Source organism: Trachypithecus francoisi, unplaced genomic scaffold (assembly GCF_009764315.1).
Source record: "Trachypithecus francoisi isolate TF-2019V2 unplaced genomic scaffold, Tfra_2.0 Lachesis_group8, whole genome shotgun sequence".
NCBI lineage: Eukaryota > Metazoa > Chordata > Mammalia > Primates > Cercopithecidae > Trachypithecus > Trachypithecus francoisi.
In genome coordinates, this window is record NW_022681473.1 from 67,062,640 (window position 1) to 67,083,117 (window position 20,478).

At 55.7% G+C, this 20,478-nt stretch overlaps 1 protein-coding gene across 5 annotated transcripts in view; it reads right to left on the reverse strand.

Annotated features, from left to right (window-relative positions):
• Positions 1–9,533: 9,533 nt before the first annotated feature.
• WNT11 (Wnt family member 11) overlaps positions 9,534–20,478 on the reverse strand; it is a 50,160-nt gene continuing 39,215 nt past the window's right edge. For all 5 annotated transcript variants that reach the window (XM_033204737.1, XM_033204734.1, XM_033204735.1 and 2 more), the window contains 4 exons: positions 19,488–19,723; positions 17,601–17,878; positions 14,623–14,915; positions 9,534–10,390 (listed from right to left, as the gene is read on the reverse strand). In XM_033204737.1, the coding sequence (XP_033060628.1) occupies positions 10,216–10,390; positions 14,623–14,915; positions 17,601–17,878; positions 19,488–19,723 (982 nt within the window). In that variant the 3' untranslated portion in view covers positions 9,534–10,215. The remainder of the gene's footprint in view (positions 10,391–14,622; positions 14,916–17,600; positions 17,879–19,487; positions 19,724–20,478) is intronic.

Sequence of the window (20,478 nt, forward strand, 5' to 3'; positions counted from 1 at the left end):
AACTGGTCCCTTCCCCAACCCAGGAGGGGTCCCTTGCAGGCCTGCTGAGGATGGCTCCCTCCTCCAAGAACCCAAAGGCACCACCACCTCCAGCTGCCACTGCCTAGGGGGACCAGGACTGAGACCAGGACTCTACAGTCAGACCTGGACCTGAGTCTAGTCGCCTACTGCTCTCTGTGACCCTGGGCAAGTCCCACCACCCCTCTGAGCCCTGGTTTCCCAACGAAAATAGCTAAAACAGTACCTGCCTTACCGAGCTGTTATGAGGGCTGGGGGATGGGAAAGTCCTGGGTTAACTGTACACCCCTGGACATACACGTGTTGCTATTATTGTTATTATTATTATTGGAAAAGGGAGCCTAGTAGGAAGATATGATGTCTCACCCCCAGGGAATTATAAATGGTGGCATTTCTGGCACCATAACAGGTCTGTGCAAAAGATCATTTGTGATGGGGGCCCTAGGACACTGGGGGCCTCATGGTCCTCTGTGATGTGGCTCCTGGCACAGGGCCTGAGGCAGGGCCACCAGGCCAAGATCTGAGCTCTGCTCTCTTCTGCACAGACTAAATATTTGTGTTGCTCTTCCCCCAGCCTGTCGGGACCCAGGACCCTCTCTGGTAGGGAGAGGGGAAGACCCTGCCTCAGAGGGCAAGGCAGGCGAGGGCGGCGGGATTGATGACAACAGGCCCTGCTTGGCCCAGACCCCACCGCCCCCCAGCCCCTCGGAGGCCCAAGCACAGCCAGGGAATCTGCCTCTGACACACGGCAGGACCGGGGGCAGCCCTGCCCCTCAGGGCCTCAGTTTCCCCATCTGTAAAGTGGGGTTGAGGCCAGGAGAGTTGGAGAAGCTGACTTTCAAGGTCCTTCTGGTTCTCTCTCCAGTGACCGAGGCCTCCCTGAGCCTCCAGCCCTTAGTGAGCAGAGCCGAAGGGGACCTGCCAAATGGGACAATCCCTCTCATGGTGGGGGCGGTGGGACCCAGCAGCAACACGGATGGATGGCCTCGGGAGACGGGAGGCCTTGCAGTGGAGGCGTCAAGCTTATACAAGAGCATCCCCAAATCCACTAATTCTTCCTCCTGCCCAACATAATACATGCTGTGGCCATTTGTAAGCACCTGGTCTGTGCCTAGCATCATGGCAGGGGCTATCACAGGAGGCCAGGCCTCCAGCTCCCCAGGGAGTGGGGGGTCCCACGGAAGCAGCTTGATGGGACCAGCCATGACGGTAGGCAGAGCTGTGCCTGAAGAGCCCAGGTGCCAAATCCTGGCATCAGGATCTTCGTGCTGATCATTTACAAGACCTCGACTCTGCCACAGGCCATCCCAAGCCCTTGACCTTACCTGCTTCTCTCAACATCCCAGAGAACGGAGGACTGGCCTGGTCCCCATTTTAAGGATGAAAAAACAAAGACAGTGGTCACCCAAGGATGAAATAGTGGAGCTGGGCCTTGATCTGGCTCCAGCGTCACCCACAGTACCTGTTTCTTCAGTAGTAATGATGCCACGGCCTCCTCACAGGGCATGTGAGCAGCTAGGCCAGCAGGAGCTGTGTGTGCCCTGTGCGTAGGGCCTCAGAAGTGCTCAGTAAGGGCTGGTTGTGTGCTTGTTACCACAGCAGGGGCTCAGCTGCAGGCCAAGGGCCAGGCTTCCATACTCCCAGGCAGGAAAGTCTGGGGCTGCTGCTGTGAATGTTTCTTAATCATGGTGCCTTCCAGTAGTGCCCCTTTGCAAGCTCCTTTCAAGGAACAGCTGTTCTGCCTCCAGCAGTGAGGCCTTTGCGGGGAGCCAGGTACCCAGGCAGAGGTGTGGGGCTGTGGCCTTTGCCACGTGTGCTGCAACCCTTCCATGGGCCCGAGGCCTGGAGAGCTCTGAGTGAGGCCCCCAGTGCACACACGCACCAAGGGCAGCCCCCAGCACACAGGAGGTGCTCAGGAGACATGGATGTGGCGAGAGGGCAGGAAGGCCCTCAGCACAGGGCCAGGCATCTCTGCAGGCCTCTGAAGTCAGAACCGCTGGGAGTCAGCACCCATCAGGAGCAGCCTTCTTTTCCCAGTTTCCTTGTCTGTAAGTGGAGGTTAGCCTGGGGGAGGATGGGTTCTGGGGGCCCACCACTCACCAGAGAGCAGCATCCTTCAAGAAGCACACATGTCCTACCTAGAGCCTGGACCTGAACCCCAGCCTCGGGCTTGCGGGGCCACCCGCCCCTTCTGCTACAGGCCCTTTGCTGCCTTGGGCTTCTGCTGCGTCTGTGGACCAGGCCTGGGTTGGGTTCTGGGGGGACAGCAGGAGCAGATGGTGTCCTCGCGGGCCCTGGTCCACCAGCATCTGCAGTCCCAGGACCACATGAGGTATGGGTGGGTGCTGTAAGGGGCCAGCCCCTCTCAGAGGCCCACAGCCTCCTGGGAGAAGGCCTGCAGGGCTACAGGGCTTCATCAAGAAGGGCAAAGCCGCCCTCTGCTCGCACTCCGTTCCGGCTGTCAAAGAAGCCCTGTGTGAGGGTGGGACTGAGCTTCACCCCTGCAGAGCCTTCCCGTGCAGCTCCGCTGGGATCCCACAGAGCTGGGCTTTTCCAGAAACCCTGAAGGCCCCTGTGAGCGTGTCTCCTGAAGAGACGTTGCTCTCCTCGCCCCGACCTTGGCCACACTGTCCTCTGCCTCAGTGTCCCCCTCCAGTCTGGCCAGGCCATGTTCCTCTTCCCCATGGGGCCTTCCCTGGGAGGGCCACCCTGACTCCATCCCCTTGCCCCGACCCCAGGCCCCCAGCCCACTTTGCTCACCCCTCGATTACAGTCTCTTCCCCAGACTCTTGGGGCTTTGGGGCCCTGAGGGCTGGAGCCATTTAGCCTCAGCTCTTACACTCTAGCATCTGCAGAGGCTGGCTCAGTGAAGGTTTGTTGACTGACTATGTGACTGAATTATTCTTTAATCACAGTGGCTGCCAGTGGATAACTCTTACTATCTGCCTGCTGAGTGCTTGATGTGGTGCATTACCTAGTTTGAATCTTACAACAAGACAAAGAGGTGGGTGCTGTCATTCATCCTACTTCACAGATGAGCAAACGGGGACTCAGAAAGCTGAAGTAACTCACGGCCAGCAAGGGCAGAGCCAGGAGCCACAGTCAGGCCTGTGCTTGTAACACATGATCCTCCCCAGCCCCTCCCACAGCAGATCATCTCTCCTTGGTGCTCTTGGATCAGAGGGTGCCCGGGTTACCAGTCCCTCACCCCACAGCAGGGGTGTAGTACAGGAGCTGGGGCTAGATTACCTGTGTCCTCAGCCTGCATCACAGGGCAGGGCATGGATCCCAAGTTCAGGGGAGCTTTGGGGAAGAAATGGCAGGTTGTATAACAGGCACAACCCACCTAGCTTTGGCTGGGCCTGGTCAGCCAGGCAGGGTGCTGGAGGCTTTACACACTTGACTTCTCCCGAGTGTCACGACAAGCTGTGTTCACCCCCATTTTACAGCCAAGGAAAGGGAATCACGGGTGTTGTGATGTGTTCAGGGTGACTCAGCTTAGAGGGGGCAGTGCAGGGTTAAAACCCTGTCTGTGTGGCTCTGACAGGCCATGCTCCTGCCTGCTACTCAGGACAGCCTCCCACAGAGTTCCTGCATTTCATGTGTGTTCTGGAGAGAGAGAGAGAGAGGGTGGTTGTGGAGGGTGTTGGCATGGAAGGTATGCTGTGTATGTGCAGGAGGTGGTGGGGTCTGTTTTTCTTTGCTCCTAAATGGATTGTACACCATGCCTGGACTTTGGCCTACACAGGAAGTGTTGATCATCATTCCTGAGAATCGGGATCGGCCCCTGGTGCTGATGGAGTCTCTGTTTGCTGGGAGAGAAGCCCCCAGGGGCCTGCAGGTCCACCCTGCAATACAGCAGGAGGGAAGGACAGCAACTGCCAGGAGGGAACAGCCTCCAAACCGACCCAGATGTCACCTGGAGCACAGAGCCCGCCCCATCACAGGCCTGCAGGACAACCCAGGATGAAGAGCCAGGTCCCAGGAGCTGGTCTTGGATCAGAGGGTGCCCTGGTTACCCATCTCTCACCCGGGATGTCCAGGGCAAGTCCAGGGCTGAAGAGAGCCAGGGTCTGCCTGTGGTGGCCTCCTGCCTGCTGCTCCTACTTCGCCTTGGGTCAGATGGGACTGGAAGAGAGGGCAACTCCCGGGGGAGGGGACGTGGGGAGGCAAGGGTGGTGTAGATGCAAGAAAAGAGAAATCTCGCACTTCAGGTGCAGAAAGCCGCAGCAGACAGTTCTGGAGTCTTCAAGTACTAGGCATGATGGACTTGTAGTGTCTTGAGTCCAGTGTCCCGAAATCCCAGGGCTGAGGAGTGGTTCAGAATGGAGGACCAGAATCTAGGAAAAATGGACTCTGAGAATCTTGAGTGTGAAGGAGGCTCCGAGGTAATGACATCTAACAGGCTGTTGTCCCCACAGTCCTCAGGCAGCCTCCTACTCCACCGCCTTCTTGAGGACCACATGCTTTCGCAGATGCGCAGGCAGTGGAGACATAAAATACTCTGATTTGAACTGCATCTGTGCTCAGGAGCACTGGAGGCTGGGCCTCTGGCAAGCTCTTGCCTTCACCTGCCAGCCTGAATGGGGGTGTCTGGGATGACTGTCCAGATCAGTCACGTCCTCCTCTTGCTCCTCCCCCATCACCCACCCCTGGCTCCCTGCCCCAGGCCTCCAGCCCCTCTGCTGGCACCCAGCAGGTAAGACAATGCGGACCAAGGGGCCGGTAAGGAGACTGTCTTCAGCAGCCACGAGCCTGGGGAGCAGAGCGGATATTGATTTGGTATACGGGAGCAAAGGGACCCGTTAAACGTGCGGCTGTTAAATTGCTCTGCCTGGAGCCAGCCAGCTCTGCAGGCGGGCGGGTGGCCTGGCGGGCAGGCGGCGGTCAGACCAGTCGGCTGCTAGCGCCCTGTTGGTGGTGGTCTTGGACACCTGGCAGGACCCAAGGCAGCCTGGCTTGGACCCTTGCTGCCCTGGTGCCCACAGGCCCCTGAGCTCCAGTCATACCCACCTCTTGGCATCCTCTGAGCATACTTTACTGCCACGACTGTTCTCACACAGACCCCTCCACATCACCTCCTTCTCCATCTCTTAAAATCCTACCCCACTTTCTAGACCCAATGCAAATGGCACTTCTTCCATGAAGTCTTCCTTATTTCCCACTCCCTACTCCCAATACCCAGAAAGGAGTAGGCCTTCCCTCTCCAAATCCCCAAAGCCCCAGGGCTCTGCCTGTCTTCGGCCTCCTGTCCTCTCTGCTATAATAACTAAGAGTTGTGGGCCCACTGAAGAAGACACCTGAGCTTCATGTGCTCCCCTGTCCCTCGCCCCAACACACACACAGGTGGGGCCTGGATGGCCAGGCACACAGGCGATGCTGAGCAGCTCACCTGGGGAGGGCAGGGTGGGAACGTGGTGGCTGATCTGTGGCCTGATCCTGATGGGTAACCCCTTCCCGGCACCTGCTCCTGGACTGCGCTTCCCAGGCCCTGCAACAGATGTCAGGAACTGCTCAGTCTTGAATTGTTTCCTGTTCCTCTCTTGCAACGCCCTCCAGTGGCTCCCAGTCAAAGCCCCCACTCGGTCAGAAGCCACTTTCATCCCTGGGATGCACGTTGTGAAGGCTGAGACCAAGCCCAATGGTTGGAGCCAAGCAGTTCAAGGTTTGAATATCAGCTCTTCCACTAATTATTATCTAACATCGGGCCAGGTACTTCCTTCTCTGAGCCTTAGTTTCCTCATCAATAAAACAGAGATACTGGGTTATATCCCTTAGAACGGTTGTGAGAATTGGACAAGACAATTGCCGAAGAGGCCCAGAGAGGGCCAGTGGTTGCCTGGAGTCACACAGCAAGAAGCTAGAAAAGATGCAGGATTCCCACCTCCTAACCTCAAACTCCCCTTACCCCGTCCAGCCTCGCTGGGTCTGGGGTTCTGGACCGGAGCCTGCATTATGCTGGGGCCTGGTCTGTGTAACCCAGTGGCTGATCTCCGCAACCTCAGGAACCACAGACCAGCAGCTTGCTCAGGGCTGGGCTTGGGCCCCTTGGTTGTTCCTCTGGCCTGGCCAGGCCTCCTCAGGGGGCCTTATCTGTCCACTCTCCCCTTTCCCACCAAACTAATCTCTCCCTCTTTTCAGGAGTTCCTGTTTCCTCTCTGCCGCCTTCTTGTCTCCCTCCTCAGGCCCCATCTCTCCTGTGTCTCCAGCCAGCCTCCCACACTTGGTTCAGAGCCGCCTCGGAGTGGCTGGTGCTGTCATCACTGGGGAGTCTCCATCTTTCGGACTCTCCGAGTCTCACAGAACCCTGTCTGGGACTGCTGCCCCTTAAACAGGAGGGAGATGGAGCAAGTTCTGGGAAGGGAAATCTGCTGGGGACAAGAATTCTGACACTCTCAGATCAGTACGCAGCCTTCAAAATTTTTTGGGTGGGCCATTTGCCTGGGGGCCTCTACAGGGCTGGCAAGGCAGTGGTTTGGGGGTTTCTACTCCACAATTCCTGAGTACCAAGATCTTATGCTTCCAAATCTCTGAACACAATGAGATACTGAGCTACCAGAGCTCTGAGGTCCTGGGAGCCTCCATGTCCCTGTGATGCACCTGGCAGAGGCCCCAGCCCCCATCTCCCTCCCCAGAGTGGGGCTCAGCCTGGTTGCATTCTTAGAGTCCTGACCTGGGGGTGAGGGGAAGCACTGGGACCAGCTCCCACTGCCCCTCGGTTGTCCAGCTCCTGGCCAGCCAGAAAGGTTCAGGGCTTTGTCACAGATGTGGGGACTGACCAGTGGCCTGCTGAGTCAGGGACTTCCCAGGGTCTCTTGTCTTGAGCTTGAGGTCTCCCCTCCCAGCCCTCCAGGTCAGCCCAGGAAACGGTCTTCAGCTCTCCACGCAGCTCCCCCCGAGCCTGCTGGGAGTGCAGACGTGTGAGCAGGGACGCACCTGGCTCAGAGCCCTGCTGTGCTGGGAGCTTCCTGAGGTCTGGAGCGAGCCGCCTTTCCTCGCAGAGCCTCAGTTTCCTCCTGTGTCAATGGTAACAATACTCACTTCGGAGGGCTGCTGTGATGACTTGGGCCAATGTGCTTAGAAGGTCACACAGCAGGTGCACAATAAATGGTAGCATTTATCTCATGTGGCCACCCTTTCTGAGAGCCATTCTTGGTCCCTGGTCTGGTTTCCCCCATTTACTTGTCCTGACAGAGGTCCAAATGACACTCCCAAATCCAACATTTCAGAGGCAGGTTTTATACCTAGCCCTGTTGTTGTGCTGCCCCCCAGATCCCAGGGCCCATGGGTGCATATGGCTGGTCCCAGCCCATGAAAAGGCCCCAGACAGGTGGGGGAGACAGATGATATGGCACAACACAGCCCTCTTCAACACCTTGGTTCCGCGAACATTGGAGGGAGCACAGAGGCTGTGGGAACCCAGAGGAGGACCCTGACCCAGGCTGAAGGTAGCTGGGGAGGGCTTCCTGGAGGAGGGAGCCATTTACCTGGCTTTTGCAGAAGAGGGCATTGGCTGGCAGCTTGAGAAGGAGGGTGATGGCTGCTTTAAATGTTCAGAGGGTTGTGGGGAGCCTGAAGAGGGGGAGATCCCTTCCACCCAAGGCACTGGGGAAGGTTTTGTGGAGAGGGCTGTGAGGGTTGTGTGCGATTCCAGCAAGGAAAACAGCACTCTTGGTCAGGGAGAACAGCGGATGCCCAGAGGCTAGGCAGGCTGAGCAGCTGGGCTTTGCAGGAAATGCTGTTGGAAGAACTGCCTGTGCCTGGGGAACAGGCCTCGTGTTCCAGGCTGGGGACCGGGAGTTGGTTTTGTGGGCTAGGAGGTTGCTGAGAAGCAGGGAAGCCCTGGGTCTGGAGAGCACACATTCCAGGGGCTCCTTCCAGGGAGGCTGGGGGTTTTCGACACAGGGACTGGCAGGGGCTTCACCTCCCCCAGCTCCCAGCCCCTTATCAGCTCTGTGACCACAGGAAGGCCCTTCCCATCTCTGAATTTCCTCCTCTGCAAAACACACCAGAAGACTTATCTTGAGGTTCCTTGCAGCTGGTGACTCTGTGGCTCTGGCTGCCCCCACTGCAAGCTTTCAGGCTGGGCCTTGAAGATGGCCACAAAAGCCCCCCTTCTTCCCACTCAGGATGGGTCCAGCCCCTGAGGGGTTATCCATGTCATCCCACCCCCAAGGATGTGGCTTCACTTGTCCAAATCCTGCGCAAGGCCCCACTCTGCCCCAGCCCCTCCAGGTAGTGTCTCAGTCCTCAGCCGGCTCGGGGAGGGAAGAGCACTGGTCTGAGTCCGAGTCTCTCTGGTGCATGCAGAGATCCAGATTATAACATCCTCTTACACCCTTTGTCTTGTGTGGTTACCCCCCAGCCACAGCAAGATCCAGGTGATGAACCACTACTTCTGTTTTGAGGCCACCTGCTTTGGCCAGTCACTGGGGATACCCCACTTACTCAACTCTTGGTTACTGGTGCTGCCTACATGTGGGAGGTGACGCAGAAGCTCAGAGGGACAGTGATGTGCCTGCGGTGATCCTGTTCCCCTTGGCACCCTGTCTTCACTTGGCAACAGCCAGGACCGCCGACCTCCCTCCTGCTTCCCTGGCTGTTCCTTCTGTCTCCCATGTCTCTTCTGAGCTTCGTCTCCCCAACCTCCAAGGCAGGAGTGCCCCAGACCCAGGCCTTGGTCCTCTTTACTCTTCCATCCCACACACTCCTTTAGTGATGACACCCAAATGTGGATCTCCAGCCCTGGCCACTTCCCAGAACTCCAGTCCCAAATATCTGCCCATCCACTCAGTATTTCCACTAGGAGCATAAACAGTGTCACAATCCCCACGGGCTCAAATCTGAACCTCAGGCCTCTCCTCACCCCTATGTCAGCATCCAGCCCCTTCTGCCTTCCAAGTGCTCCAGCCAAAACCCGGCAGTCATTCTTGGGCCTCCTTCCCCTCACACCGCACATGCAAAAAGAGAACAAATCCTGTTGGCTTCCCCTTCAAAACAGAACCAGAATCCAGCCACTTCTCAACACGTCCGCTGCCGCCAGCCTCCAGGCACGAGGTCTTTCCTAACCTTCAGCCTTCCTCCCCACCGCTCCCATTTTACAAATGGGGAAACTGAGGCTGGCAGAGAGCCCTCCCCAGGGTCATGCAGAAAACCCACCAGGGCTAGCTAGAGCCTGGATCTGCACTGCCTCCCCGAAGTCTGCATCCCAGCTGCCCAGGGACGGTTTTCCCTTGAAGCCAGCTTAGCAGGCAGGCCTGACAACACGGCCAGGCTTTGAGCCGCGCCTGCATGTGTCCCTGAGGAAAAAAGATGCTGCCAGCTGGGTTTATGTTTCACGACGTCTGTCCTCGCCCTTGACCAAGAGATCTTACAGGGAGATCAGGGCCAGGGACCGGTGTGGGGGGAGCGCGTGGGGAGAAGGGACATCAATCGGAAGCCGCCTTGCCTGGAAACCCGAGAGCTCCCTCTGCCAGCCCCAGGGTCTGCCGAGTTCACTTGAGGAGGCCGGGAACTGCAGGGGCGGGCTGGGGCTCACTCAGCATTTATTTCGTACAGCTGCTTAGAAAGCTCATTTTAAAATAGAGATCATTTTATATATATATATATATATACACATATATATTTATATATATAAAATATATAAAGAGGAATCGAGACGTGCCACCCCAAAGAAAAAGCTATGTTTTATAAATATTTCTGTAGCTTCCACATCCCAAAGGAAGAAAAATCAAAAAAACAAAGGAAAACATTTACAACCCAAGCTAGTGGTTCCATGTGGTTGGCCCAGCAGGCCCCGACCCCAGGGTGGGCCGGGGGTCCCGCAGAACATTCTGAAGAAGAGGGGCGGACCCGTTCCCGGAGGCTGGTCTCTGTGGCCTGAAAGGTCACGTCCGTATCAGTCTCACCAATCCCAAGCCCCGCTCCTTAGACCAGCCCATGGGCACTCCAGGACCTCAGGCTGCCAAGTTATTTTTAATCTTGTTGGTTTCCTTTGATGTGCCGGCCCTCCTTCCAGGGTGGCCAGACCTTCTGTTCTTGGTGGCTTCCAAGTGAAGGCAAAGCACAAGCCGCCTCCCATGCCTGGCATCTGGAATTCACAAGCAGAATCCATGGAGTGTCTCCAGACCCCTGGCCCCAGTTGCTGAGGGTCCTTGAGCAGAGTCCTCGCTCCTGCATGGGGTGGAGGGCAGGGCCTCACTTGCAGACATAGCGCTCCACGGTACGCTCACACCTGCGGCAGGTGACGTAGCAGCACCAGTGGTACTTACAGTGGCACCGCTCGACCACGCGGTCTGTATAGGGGTTGTAGCCACGCCCGCAGCACATAAGATCGCAGCTGTCACTTCCATTGGATGTCTTGTTGCACTGCCTGTTGTGGGGGCAGGAAGGAGGTCAGTGCATGCCTTGGTCACCGACCCACCAACACCCCATGACTCCCAGCCAGGCAGCCGGCAGCATCTCCCATGACTCCCAGCCAGGCAGTTGGCAGCGTCTCCCACGGCCACCAACTCAGCCCTTCTTAGAACCTATCTTGATCTTTGGGGAATTTTAAACAATCCCCTTACCTAAAGGTAATTCTAACTTTTCCCTATAATTCTAATAAGGGGTTACCAAAATGATGGGAATATTTTCTTTTATTTTTTTTGAGATGGGGTCTCTGTTGCACAGGCTGGAGTTCAGTGGTTGTGATCATGGCTCCCTGCAGCCTTGACCCCCGCCTCCCCGCCAACCCAGGCCCCCACCTCAAGTGCTCTTCCCACCTCGGCCTCCTGAGTAGCTGGGACTACAGGCACACACCACCATGCCTGGCTAATTTTTTAATTTTTATTTTTGTAGCAATGGAATCCTACTATATTGCTCAGGCTGGTGTTGAACTCCTAAGCTCAAGCAATCCTCCCACCTCAGCCTTCCAAACTGCTAGGATTACAGGCATGAGCTGCCGTGCCCAGCCTTGTTTTGTTTTCTTGGAGGTATCTTTTTTCTATTTCTTCTACCTCTAAATACTGGAAAGACCCTCCAACCAATCTAATAATCCTACCTTTATATGTTTATGTGTAATCTTTTTTTTTTTTTTTTTTTTTTTTTTGAGACAGAGTCTCACTCTGTCGTCCAGGCTGGAGTGCAGTGGTGCAGTCTCAGCTCACTGCAACCTCTGTCTCCTGGGTTCAAGCAATTATCCTGCCTCAGCTTCCCAAGTAGCTAGGATTACAGGCATGCGCCACCACACCTGGCCATATTTAATGTTTAATTAAATATTATGAGAGATGTAAAGACCATTTGATTTGTAGAATCCTAGCATAAATGCTGAAATCCTAGAAGCCCCAGTGGGCATTGGACACACTGCTCGTGGAGGAAGAGGGGTCTGTCGGCCATGTGCCTCCTGTGGGTCAGGCACTCCCTCCAGTGTCTTATCTTAGTGGAGGCGCTCAGGGCCCTTGGGTCAGTGGTATTATTATGTCCATTATGCAGATGAAAACAGGCTCAGCAAAGGGCAGAGGCTTAAACTCGGGGACTAAAACTAAGGCCCTGGCTTGCTCTCCCTACCCTAAAGGGCGGGGTGTGGAAGCCGGCAGGGGCTGCATTTCTTCCCAAATGTGGGATGCGAAGGCATTGAAGGTCCCTATAAAATGCAAACATGCTTCCACTGCTCTCAGTTCTTCTGTCTAGTGACAAATCATCTGTTCAGACTGGTGGCTCCTCTAGCCGGGCTGAGGCTAGACAGGGAGTGTTTTCATGAGATGTAGTTGTGGACAGAGCAGCAGGGGGCTGGGGCACTGACAGGGACAAATGGTCCCCACATGTGGACCGAGGAATCCCAGAATGTCCAATATGGGAAAGTCCTAGAGGTGACCGAATGCAATCCTCATATTTACTGATGGGGAAACAGACACAGAAGGGAGAGGGGCCTTGCCCGGGGTGAGTACAAGGTCTGTGAGAGTCCAGGAGGGCTTCCTGGAAGAGGAGAGGCCATCTAGGCCATTCATGAAGGATGAGCAACACTCCACTGTGCAGAGGAGGGAAGGAGTGCTGGGGTAGAGGGAACAGCCTAGGCAAAGGCAGAAGACCAGGCCTGCCCTCAGAACAGTGAGAGCAGATTGAAGGGGAGAGCTGGAGGGCCAGAGGAGGCTGATCAGTACTGGGGGAGAGGCCAGGCCTGAGCTGGAAGGGGCCACTTAGTGGCTGTGTGACTTAAAGCAAGTTACTGAACCTTTTTGGGCTTTGTTTAGCCACTCAGCATCCATGAGTTCCCCCTCAGCCTTCTCCTGAAGGCTCTGGCTGAGCACTCTACCCTGAGTGGTAGGAAGGAGACAGAGTTATTTTTTAAATTTCTGGATCCCTGACATACATTGTCTGAAAACTTGGCCTCCAATGTCAGATTCAGACAAGGCCCAGGTGCCTGGGACCAGGATTGGGGCCAGTGGGGCCACAGGCCCAGGGAAGGGCCATTGGGATGCCTGGCTCCCAGGGCACAGGGTGGCTCAAACTGTGGGTGGTGGGGGACGTGTGAGCCTCTGAAAGAAATACGACAAGAGGGCTAGGGTTTGGAATATTGACTGCAGATTAGGCCTCGGTTTCCCCAGGTTAGATTTGAGGAGGCTGCAAGGTATCTTCCGCAGCGAGGGAGCCAGCCTCTAGAGATACCCCACATGCACACACCTTGTACAGTTCACCAAGCTCACTTACATCCAACCCCCAACCTAATCATCAATCTCACATTTCCCCTCCTCTAGGAAGCCTTCCTTGATGTCCAGGCTGGATCAGGGACCCTCTGGGCTCCCCTCACACCAGGGTTTCCTGTCATGACCTGAGCCCTTGGGGATCCCCCACCAGCACCTGCCAGAGCCAGGCAGAGACACAGCTGACCTGCAGTCTCATGTAATGGGCGCAAGAAATGTCTGTGGTTGTGAATTACTGAGAAGTTGGGGCTGTTTGTTACTGCAGCAAAAGCCAACTAACACAGATGCCTGCAAGGACCCTCCCTGGGGAAGGACTGGAGCCGCAAGGCAGGAGACCTGTGGGGGCTGTGAAGGAAGCCAAGAGGATGGGTGGTGCTGTGGGCAGAGCCTCCTCATCAGGAGTGAGGGCGACTGGGAGAGAGGGCACAGTGGGAGGGGAGACTGCCCAGGATGGGAGGGGAGAGGGAGATGCTAGGTAAGTGTGCTTGGAGATCACGCGACAACCCTGTGTGTCCTCCCCACTGTGCGAAAGACAAGTCTGAGCCTCAGATCAGTGAAGGATGTGCTCAAGTCCCCCTGCTGTGCCCTCCCTGACACACACAGAGCTGCACATGGATCCAGGAAGACCCTTTCTTCACTCTCGGGTCCTCTGTGGGCCTTCTGCAGCCCTCCATGTTCTAGAATCCTCCTCTAACTCCCCCATCCCCATCTACCTCAGCCCAGCCTCTGGCTCCTTCCTGTCTCCTTGGCCTGACCTGGTTCCATCTTCCCTCTGTCGACCCCCTCAATCTGGCCTCCAGATGGGAGCCTGGGCTTCCTCACAGAGCCTGCTGCCCTGGCCTGTAGGGATGAAGCCCCCCAGCCCACCCCTCCCTCTCCTGGAGACAGGAACGTGGGCTGCGGAGGAAGTCAATGCTGGCTGTGCACCAACTATGTGCCAGACACGTTCCCAGACACCCACTCTCTGGTGCAATATTCTTTTAACCCCGAGAACACGAGTTTTGTGGAATGCTATTAGGGGCTCCTTAATAAAAGCGTTCCGTGGCCAAACACCTCTGGGAAACACTGGCTTAAACAGATCTTTACTGCAGATTCCTCAGAGCCTTTCATATGTTCTAGTGCCTTGTGAATTGCCAGAGAATTTCCCAAAAGCATGTGATGACAGAGCTCTTTCTCTCATAGATTGGGACCAGCTTTCGCCAGCACCGTCTTCAGGAAATGCTGCTTGTGCAGTCCTCACCAACCCCACCCAGCACACAGTAGGTCTGCAGTCACCCCTGGCTCCCTCACTCTCCTGTCCTGAGCCGACTGCAGCAGTTGTGACTGGGGCTGTGGTAGGGTTCCAGGCTCAGGGTCCCCAGGAGGAGATGGGAGGAGCAGGGAGCCGGGGAGAGGGCTCACAGAGGCGAGGACACAGGGGCAGTGTCGCTGCACGGAATGCAGGCAGACATCACTCTCCCTCACTCATGGTAGGCTGTCCCCATCTCCCCTGGCACCTCAGTCCCTTTGCTGTGCAACGAACAGGCTGTATGGCCTTTACCCTTCATCTGTTCATCTGACAAACATGTTCTGAGCACCTATCTTATGTTGGGCAGCCTCGTTCCTGTCCCATCTCCCAATAGCATCACTGTCTCTTCCCATCTGTCTCCCCAGCTGGGGAAGGTAGAGCAGGAGCCTCCCATCAGCCTCCATTCACTGGGCCCCTGCCAGGCACAGTGCAGAACAGGTGCTCCCAGCAGCTCTGCAGTGGACCCTAGGACCCTGGCATCTCCATTTAGCAGTTCTGGGGCCAACTCCCTCAACGGAGCAGGGACTCCATTCCCCAAATGCCACCTGAGTCCCTGCTGTGTGCATGGCCCTGAGCTGGGGAACAGTATGTGCAACACGGGTGACCCTTTCCCACCAAGGTGGCGGCAGGCCTCACCTGTCTTGTGTTCCGTGGGAGCCCACCTTCTCATTCTTCATGCAGAAGTCAGGTGAGCTCTGCAGGTAGACGAGTTCTGAGTCCTTCACAGGCCGGATATCCAGGTCTTTGGGCACCAAGTGCTTGCGGGTGCCCATGGGTCGGTGCACTACCTTGGTGGCCGACAGGTATCGGGTCTTGAGGTCAGCAGCCACATCCCGTAGCTCCTGCAGCCCCTTCCAGCAGGTGCGGATGGAGCAGGAGCCAGACACCCCATGGCACTTACACTTCATTTCCAGAGAGGCGCGCAGAGCCTGCAGACAGGGGAAGGCGTCGGCTGGGCGGCCAGAGTCCCCTCCCTGGCCTGCCCCGGGACCCCAGCCCCACCCACCCATGGCTGGGTGCTCTCAGGGAGTCACTGCCTGCTGGAGCCTCAAGTGATAGAGCTTTTTGCTTTAAAGCTTGGAGGTGGTGTGGGCCTTCCTGCAAGCTTGGGGGACAGCTGAGGGGCAGGAAGAAAGGCGTTTGCAGGGATAGGGATGTCATTATTGAGCAGCTACTGTATACCAAGCGCTCTAACGCATAATGGAGATGGATCACCACAACAGCCCTTGAAGGGAGGTATCCTTACTTCCCCCATTTTAAAAAGAAGAAACAATAGCTCAGAGAGGCTAAGTCTCATGCCCAAGGGTGCAGTCAGAAAATCAAGCAGCTGGGATTTGAACCCAGATCTGAGGGTGATTCCAAAAGCGGTGGCTTTTAATTATTCCATGCTTTTTCGCTCACTAAATGCTTGCTGGAAAAAAGGAAGAAAAGAAGAGAAGGAAGGAAGGGAGGAGGGTAGGAAGGGGAGAAAAGGCAGGGGTGAGTGCAGGGGGCACCTCCCTGCCACCTGGCTGGCTTTCCCCCCACTGCCAGTGCTCCTGCCAGGCCACCCTCAGCAAGCCACGTCACCACTCAGGGCCTCTGTCTTCTTTCGTGCAAAGTGAGCACATAATTCCTGCCCTGCAGAGAGCTGTAAGGATGAAATGAGATGGCACACACAAAAGGGTTTTGTGAACCATAAAAGTTAAATCAATACTGGTTTTGAAAAACCCATTTAAGTAATAACTATGGTGGAGGCCCCTTGGGCTCAGAGGCTTGGGGAGCCTCTTGCCCTGGCTTCAAAAAGGACTGGGGCCCACCAGCTTCCCTGGGCCTCAGTTTCCCCATTCATACCTGAGGGGCAGAAGTTAGATGCCTTCTACAGGCCTTCCAGTTCTGCCTTTTAAACCCTTCTTTCAACACAAGACTTGGATTCCCCTGCCCAGGCCTCCCTCCTGCCTCTCCTGTTCAGAGACCTGCAAGAGTCATGGGAACCTGGGTCCATCCCCTGCATCAGAGAGATGGAGAAACTGAGGCACAGAGTGGGCAGGACTTGCCCAAGACAAGTGAGCTAGTGGGGAAGCTGGGCAAGGTCCCAGGGCTCCTTCTCCTCACCAGTGCCAGGAAGTGAGGACCCAGGGAGTACGTTTGGGTACCCAATCTGGAATTTGCTGAGAAAAGTCTGTGGAGGTCACAGGGATGAAGTCAGCAGGACTGCAGGGCACCGAGGCACTGGTGAGCCATCGAGGGAAGGTGAACTAGGTTCTGCTGCTCAGCATAAGCTGGGGGAAGGGGCCTGGAACTTCCCGAGGTACTAAACATGTGTTTGTGATCTCATTTAATCCTCAGCAGCCCTGCAGCTTTCGGAGATACTGGCCCGTTTTGCAGATGGCCTCAGGGACGGTCCTGATTTGCCCTGAGGCTGAAGATCCTCTTTGGACTGCATGGTGGGGAGGGGAGGGCTGTGCCCCTGGCAGCATGTGGCATCCAGCTGGCCTGGCCATGATGGTGGGTGTGCAGGCCGCTGGTGAAGGGCTCGCACTGGGTTTCATGAGCAGGGGTCGGGGACAGGTCAGCAGGGCCAGGAGGCAGGAGTCCTGAGTTCCTGGCCAGGCTCTGCTATAGATCCACAGTATGATTTGGCCTCAGTTTCCCTAACTGTCCAAGGATGGCCTGGACATCCTAGAATCCTCACACAAGTCAGACCCTTGAGAGCAGGTGAGGCCACGGAAATCCCTGGACTTGTGAGTCCCACAGTCCTGGGCTCTATCGTGCTATAGGGCTGAGCCGCTGAAGTGCTTTCAGCCTCACTTAGTGCCTCTGTAAAATGGGGCTAAAGGGTGCAGGGAGGAGCTAATGAGATGCCATCTGCACATGCAGCTCTGGCCAAGTGGCCATCCCTGCCATTCACGGTCCTTTCTCCATCTGTGAAAAGGGGCAACAGGGCCTACCCGAGTTGTTCTGTGACCACAGAACAGAAATGTGTGGAGCAACAAGCACAGTGTCTGCAACACAGATTGGTAGAAAGTTCATTCACTTACGGGTCCACTCACCCCAGTCTTTTGGGCAGTGAGGTGAGGAATGAATGAAAACCTGGTAATAATTAATGCTGGAGGATACTGTTCTAGCGGCTGCAGTGGGTATGGGTGGGAGTCCCCATCACGTCCAAGCAGATGAGCCCTCAGGATAGGCTTCTGTTGACCACAGCCCTCTCCACACCCTGGAGGGAGGGACAGCTTGAGGAACATGACAGATGGGGACTCAGCACCAGGTCACCTCCACCATTGTATAGATGGGAACAGCTGAGGCTAGAGAGGCACTGACTTTCCCAATGTCCCTAAGTGAGTTTAGTGCCAGAGCCAAGGCCAGAACTCAGAGCGCCTGACTCCTAGTTCAGTGCTCCTTCTGCTTGGACAACCCAAACCCCGGTGGACCCCCTGGAGGAGGAAAGCGAGACAAGCCCCAAGCAGCTGGCGAGGGAAGGGCTGAGGATGAGGACGGTGTGAGGCACGTCAGGTGTGGGCCAGTCAGGGCCCGTCCCCCCACACCCCCCACCATCGGGGCACGCTGGGTGGCCCTTTTCCGGCCAATGGTACAAGCACAACTATCTGGGGCTGGGTGGGGTGGGTGGTTACCTGTCTCCCCACTTCACTGTTGTGTAGACGCATCAGTTTATTGGCTTGGGATCCTGTTTTTTTCACCTTCATAGGAGCATCGGAAAACTTGGCCCCCATGAGGAGCCCGTAGCTGAGGTTGTCCGCACATCCTCCCCAGCGGTTCCCGGGCCCGGGTGGCTCACCTGGGACGGGGCCGCAGGAGCAGCCCGGCAGGTCGCCGGAGGTGCAGGCCCGGGCGATGGCGTGGCTGATGGCGGCGGCCGACAGCGCATACACGAAGGCCGACTCCCGGGTCCCTGGGGGTAGGAGGGAAAGGTCAGCCGCCCAGGTCAGAGGTCTTCCTCCTTCGCCCACATCCTCACGTAACCAAGGTGGCGCCAGCAGGGGTCGGCACTAGGGCCATTGAGCTGTCACCCCTGCTTCCCCAATTCCTTCTGAATATACCAGCTGACAGCCACACTCGACCCACACCCACAGGCATGCCCTTGCCCACGTCTTCCTACTCACACTCACAGCTCTGGGCTTTCACCCACTTGCCCTGCACTGGCGTTACGGGATGCTTTACAGTAGTGAAGCCCAGGCTCTGAGCTCCTGATGCACCAGACAAATGCACAAAGGGCCTGCTGTGCGTGGATCCGTGTCCCCCCGAAGGATGTGTTCAAGTCCTGACCCCTGGACCTGTGAGCATAATCTTATGATGAAGTGGGGTCTTTGCAGATGTAATGGGGCTTAGACGAGGTCATATCAGATCAGGGTGGGCCCTAGGCCAGTGGCTGGTGTCCTTGTAAGAAAGGGGATTTCGGATACACAGACACACAAAGACGGAGCTTGCCCTGTGATGACAGAGGCAGAGACTGCAGTGACGCAGCTGCAAGCTAAAGAATGCCAAGGATGGCCAACTGCCACCGGGAGCTAGGGACGGGCCAGGAAGGATTTTCCTTGGCACCTTCAAGGGGAGCACGGCTCTGCTGACACCTCGATTTTGGACTTCTGGCCTCCAGAACTTCGAGACAATACACATCTGTTGTTTGCAAGCAGCCAGTTGTGGCCCATTGGACAGTAGCCCTAGGAAACAAAAATGGCACTCAGGAGCCTCAGCTGCGGGGTCCTGGCCATTGGTCCGAGCCCTGGCTCTGTCTCCTAACTAGCAAGCCACTTTCCCTTCTCCAGCCTCAGTTTCCTTAACTGTAGAATATGGGTGATGACACCTACCTCACAGGCTGGCTCTGGAGTTCAAATAATTCAGGAAGAAAGGAAGGTTTGTCAGACATTAGCTGCTACTGTTTAGGACCCACAAGAAAAGTTATTACAGTGCAGGAGAGAGATTGCACCTACTGGGGCACTTCTGTCTGTCAAAAGCCTCCCTATTATACATGGGTCTCCCAGACCCCCCCACCAGAAGCCACCACCTGCAGGAAGTCTTTGAGATGTTCTGTCTTTACACTGTTTTGTGCATGGTGCAACAGTTTCAGCAGCCTGGTTCAGTGTTACCTGTGGCACACCTGTCTGCCCTGAGGGTGGGCTCTATAGCATTCTTGTTTCTAGACTCCCCTCCCAGGAGCCTCCCTGACATGTGGCCTCAAGTACAGCAGGCCACAGCCTTGGCTCATTCCTTCATTCATGCATGGGGGCACACAGGTACATGTGCTGTTCTTCAAGCTCCCTGCACTGATATTGCCACTCATCTGTGTTTACTTATTTGTGAATTCATGCCTACACACCCATCTTATGATTAATTCATCCACCCATACCCCATTCATCCATGCCTGTATCCACCCGTCATTCATCCATGAATCCATCATCCACCCGCCCATGAACCCATCCCTCCATCTAAACACACACAGATCGATGCCTGAATTCCTTCACCCGCACCCACATGCATTTAGCAGCCTTGCCAGCTCCTACCTCTCTCCAGGTCAAGCAAATAGTTGGGGGCGAGCTCAATGGAGGAGCAGTTCCAGCGCATGTCGGCGAAGGCCCGGCGACAGGCCTTCATGACCTCGCGGGCAGCGTGCACCACCGTGTGCATGAGCTCCAGGTTGCTGCGGCACAGCTGCACCTGTGCAGACACCAGGCCCTCCAGCTGCTTGCAGTGTTGTGTCTGGTTCAGTGCCAGGGCTGCTGGTGTCTTGGACAGTGCCCTGCACACCATGGAAAGGCCATGACCGATGGAAGGAGAGACAGGGTTGTCAGGGGCCACATGGCCTCCAACCACCCTTCTGACCCCAGCCTTTCCTTCAGTGGACTTTGCCTCCTGGTTTCCTGGCTCCTTCCAAGAAAGGCTCCCAAAGTGCCAGCTGGCAGAGCAGTGGATTCCCCTCCCACCCCGTGGGACCTTGGGCACATCACTGTCCCTCTCTGGGCCTCAGGCCCTATTCATAACATAGGATCACAACCCCCATCCTACCTAAGCTTTATGATAATTATATGAACAAAACAGCCGTATAGTTCACAAAGCTCACCACCACCACCTGATTTAGTTCTCACACAGCTGTGAATTATTAGTCTTTATTCAACATTCATTCAACACTGAGCAGCTATGTGCCAGAAACCATGCGAAATGCTAGATTCTTATAATCACAATAATTGTATATACTATTAACTGAAGCCTTACTAGATGTGCAACATGAGGTCAGAGTTTTCCATCATTGTTTCATGTGATTACTAAACCCATTTATTATGTTGTAAAGTCCCATATCCATGCAAGAAATTCCTAATAAAGGATTAAAGAGCCACTCAGTTTTCTGATGACCTGGAACTTGAACATTTTAGTATCTAATCCAGACTTGGCCATTAACTCGTTGTGTGATGTTAGACAGTTCATTGCCCCTCTTCGGGCCTCTGTGTTTGCACCTTATAAACCGTATTTCCCAGAACGGGCTCCAGTGAGACACTG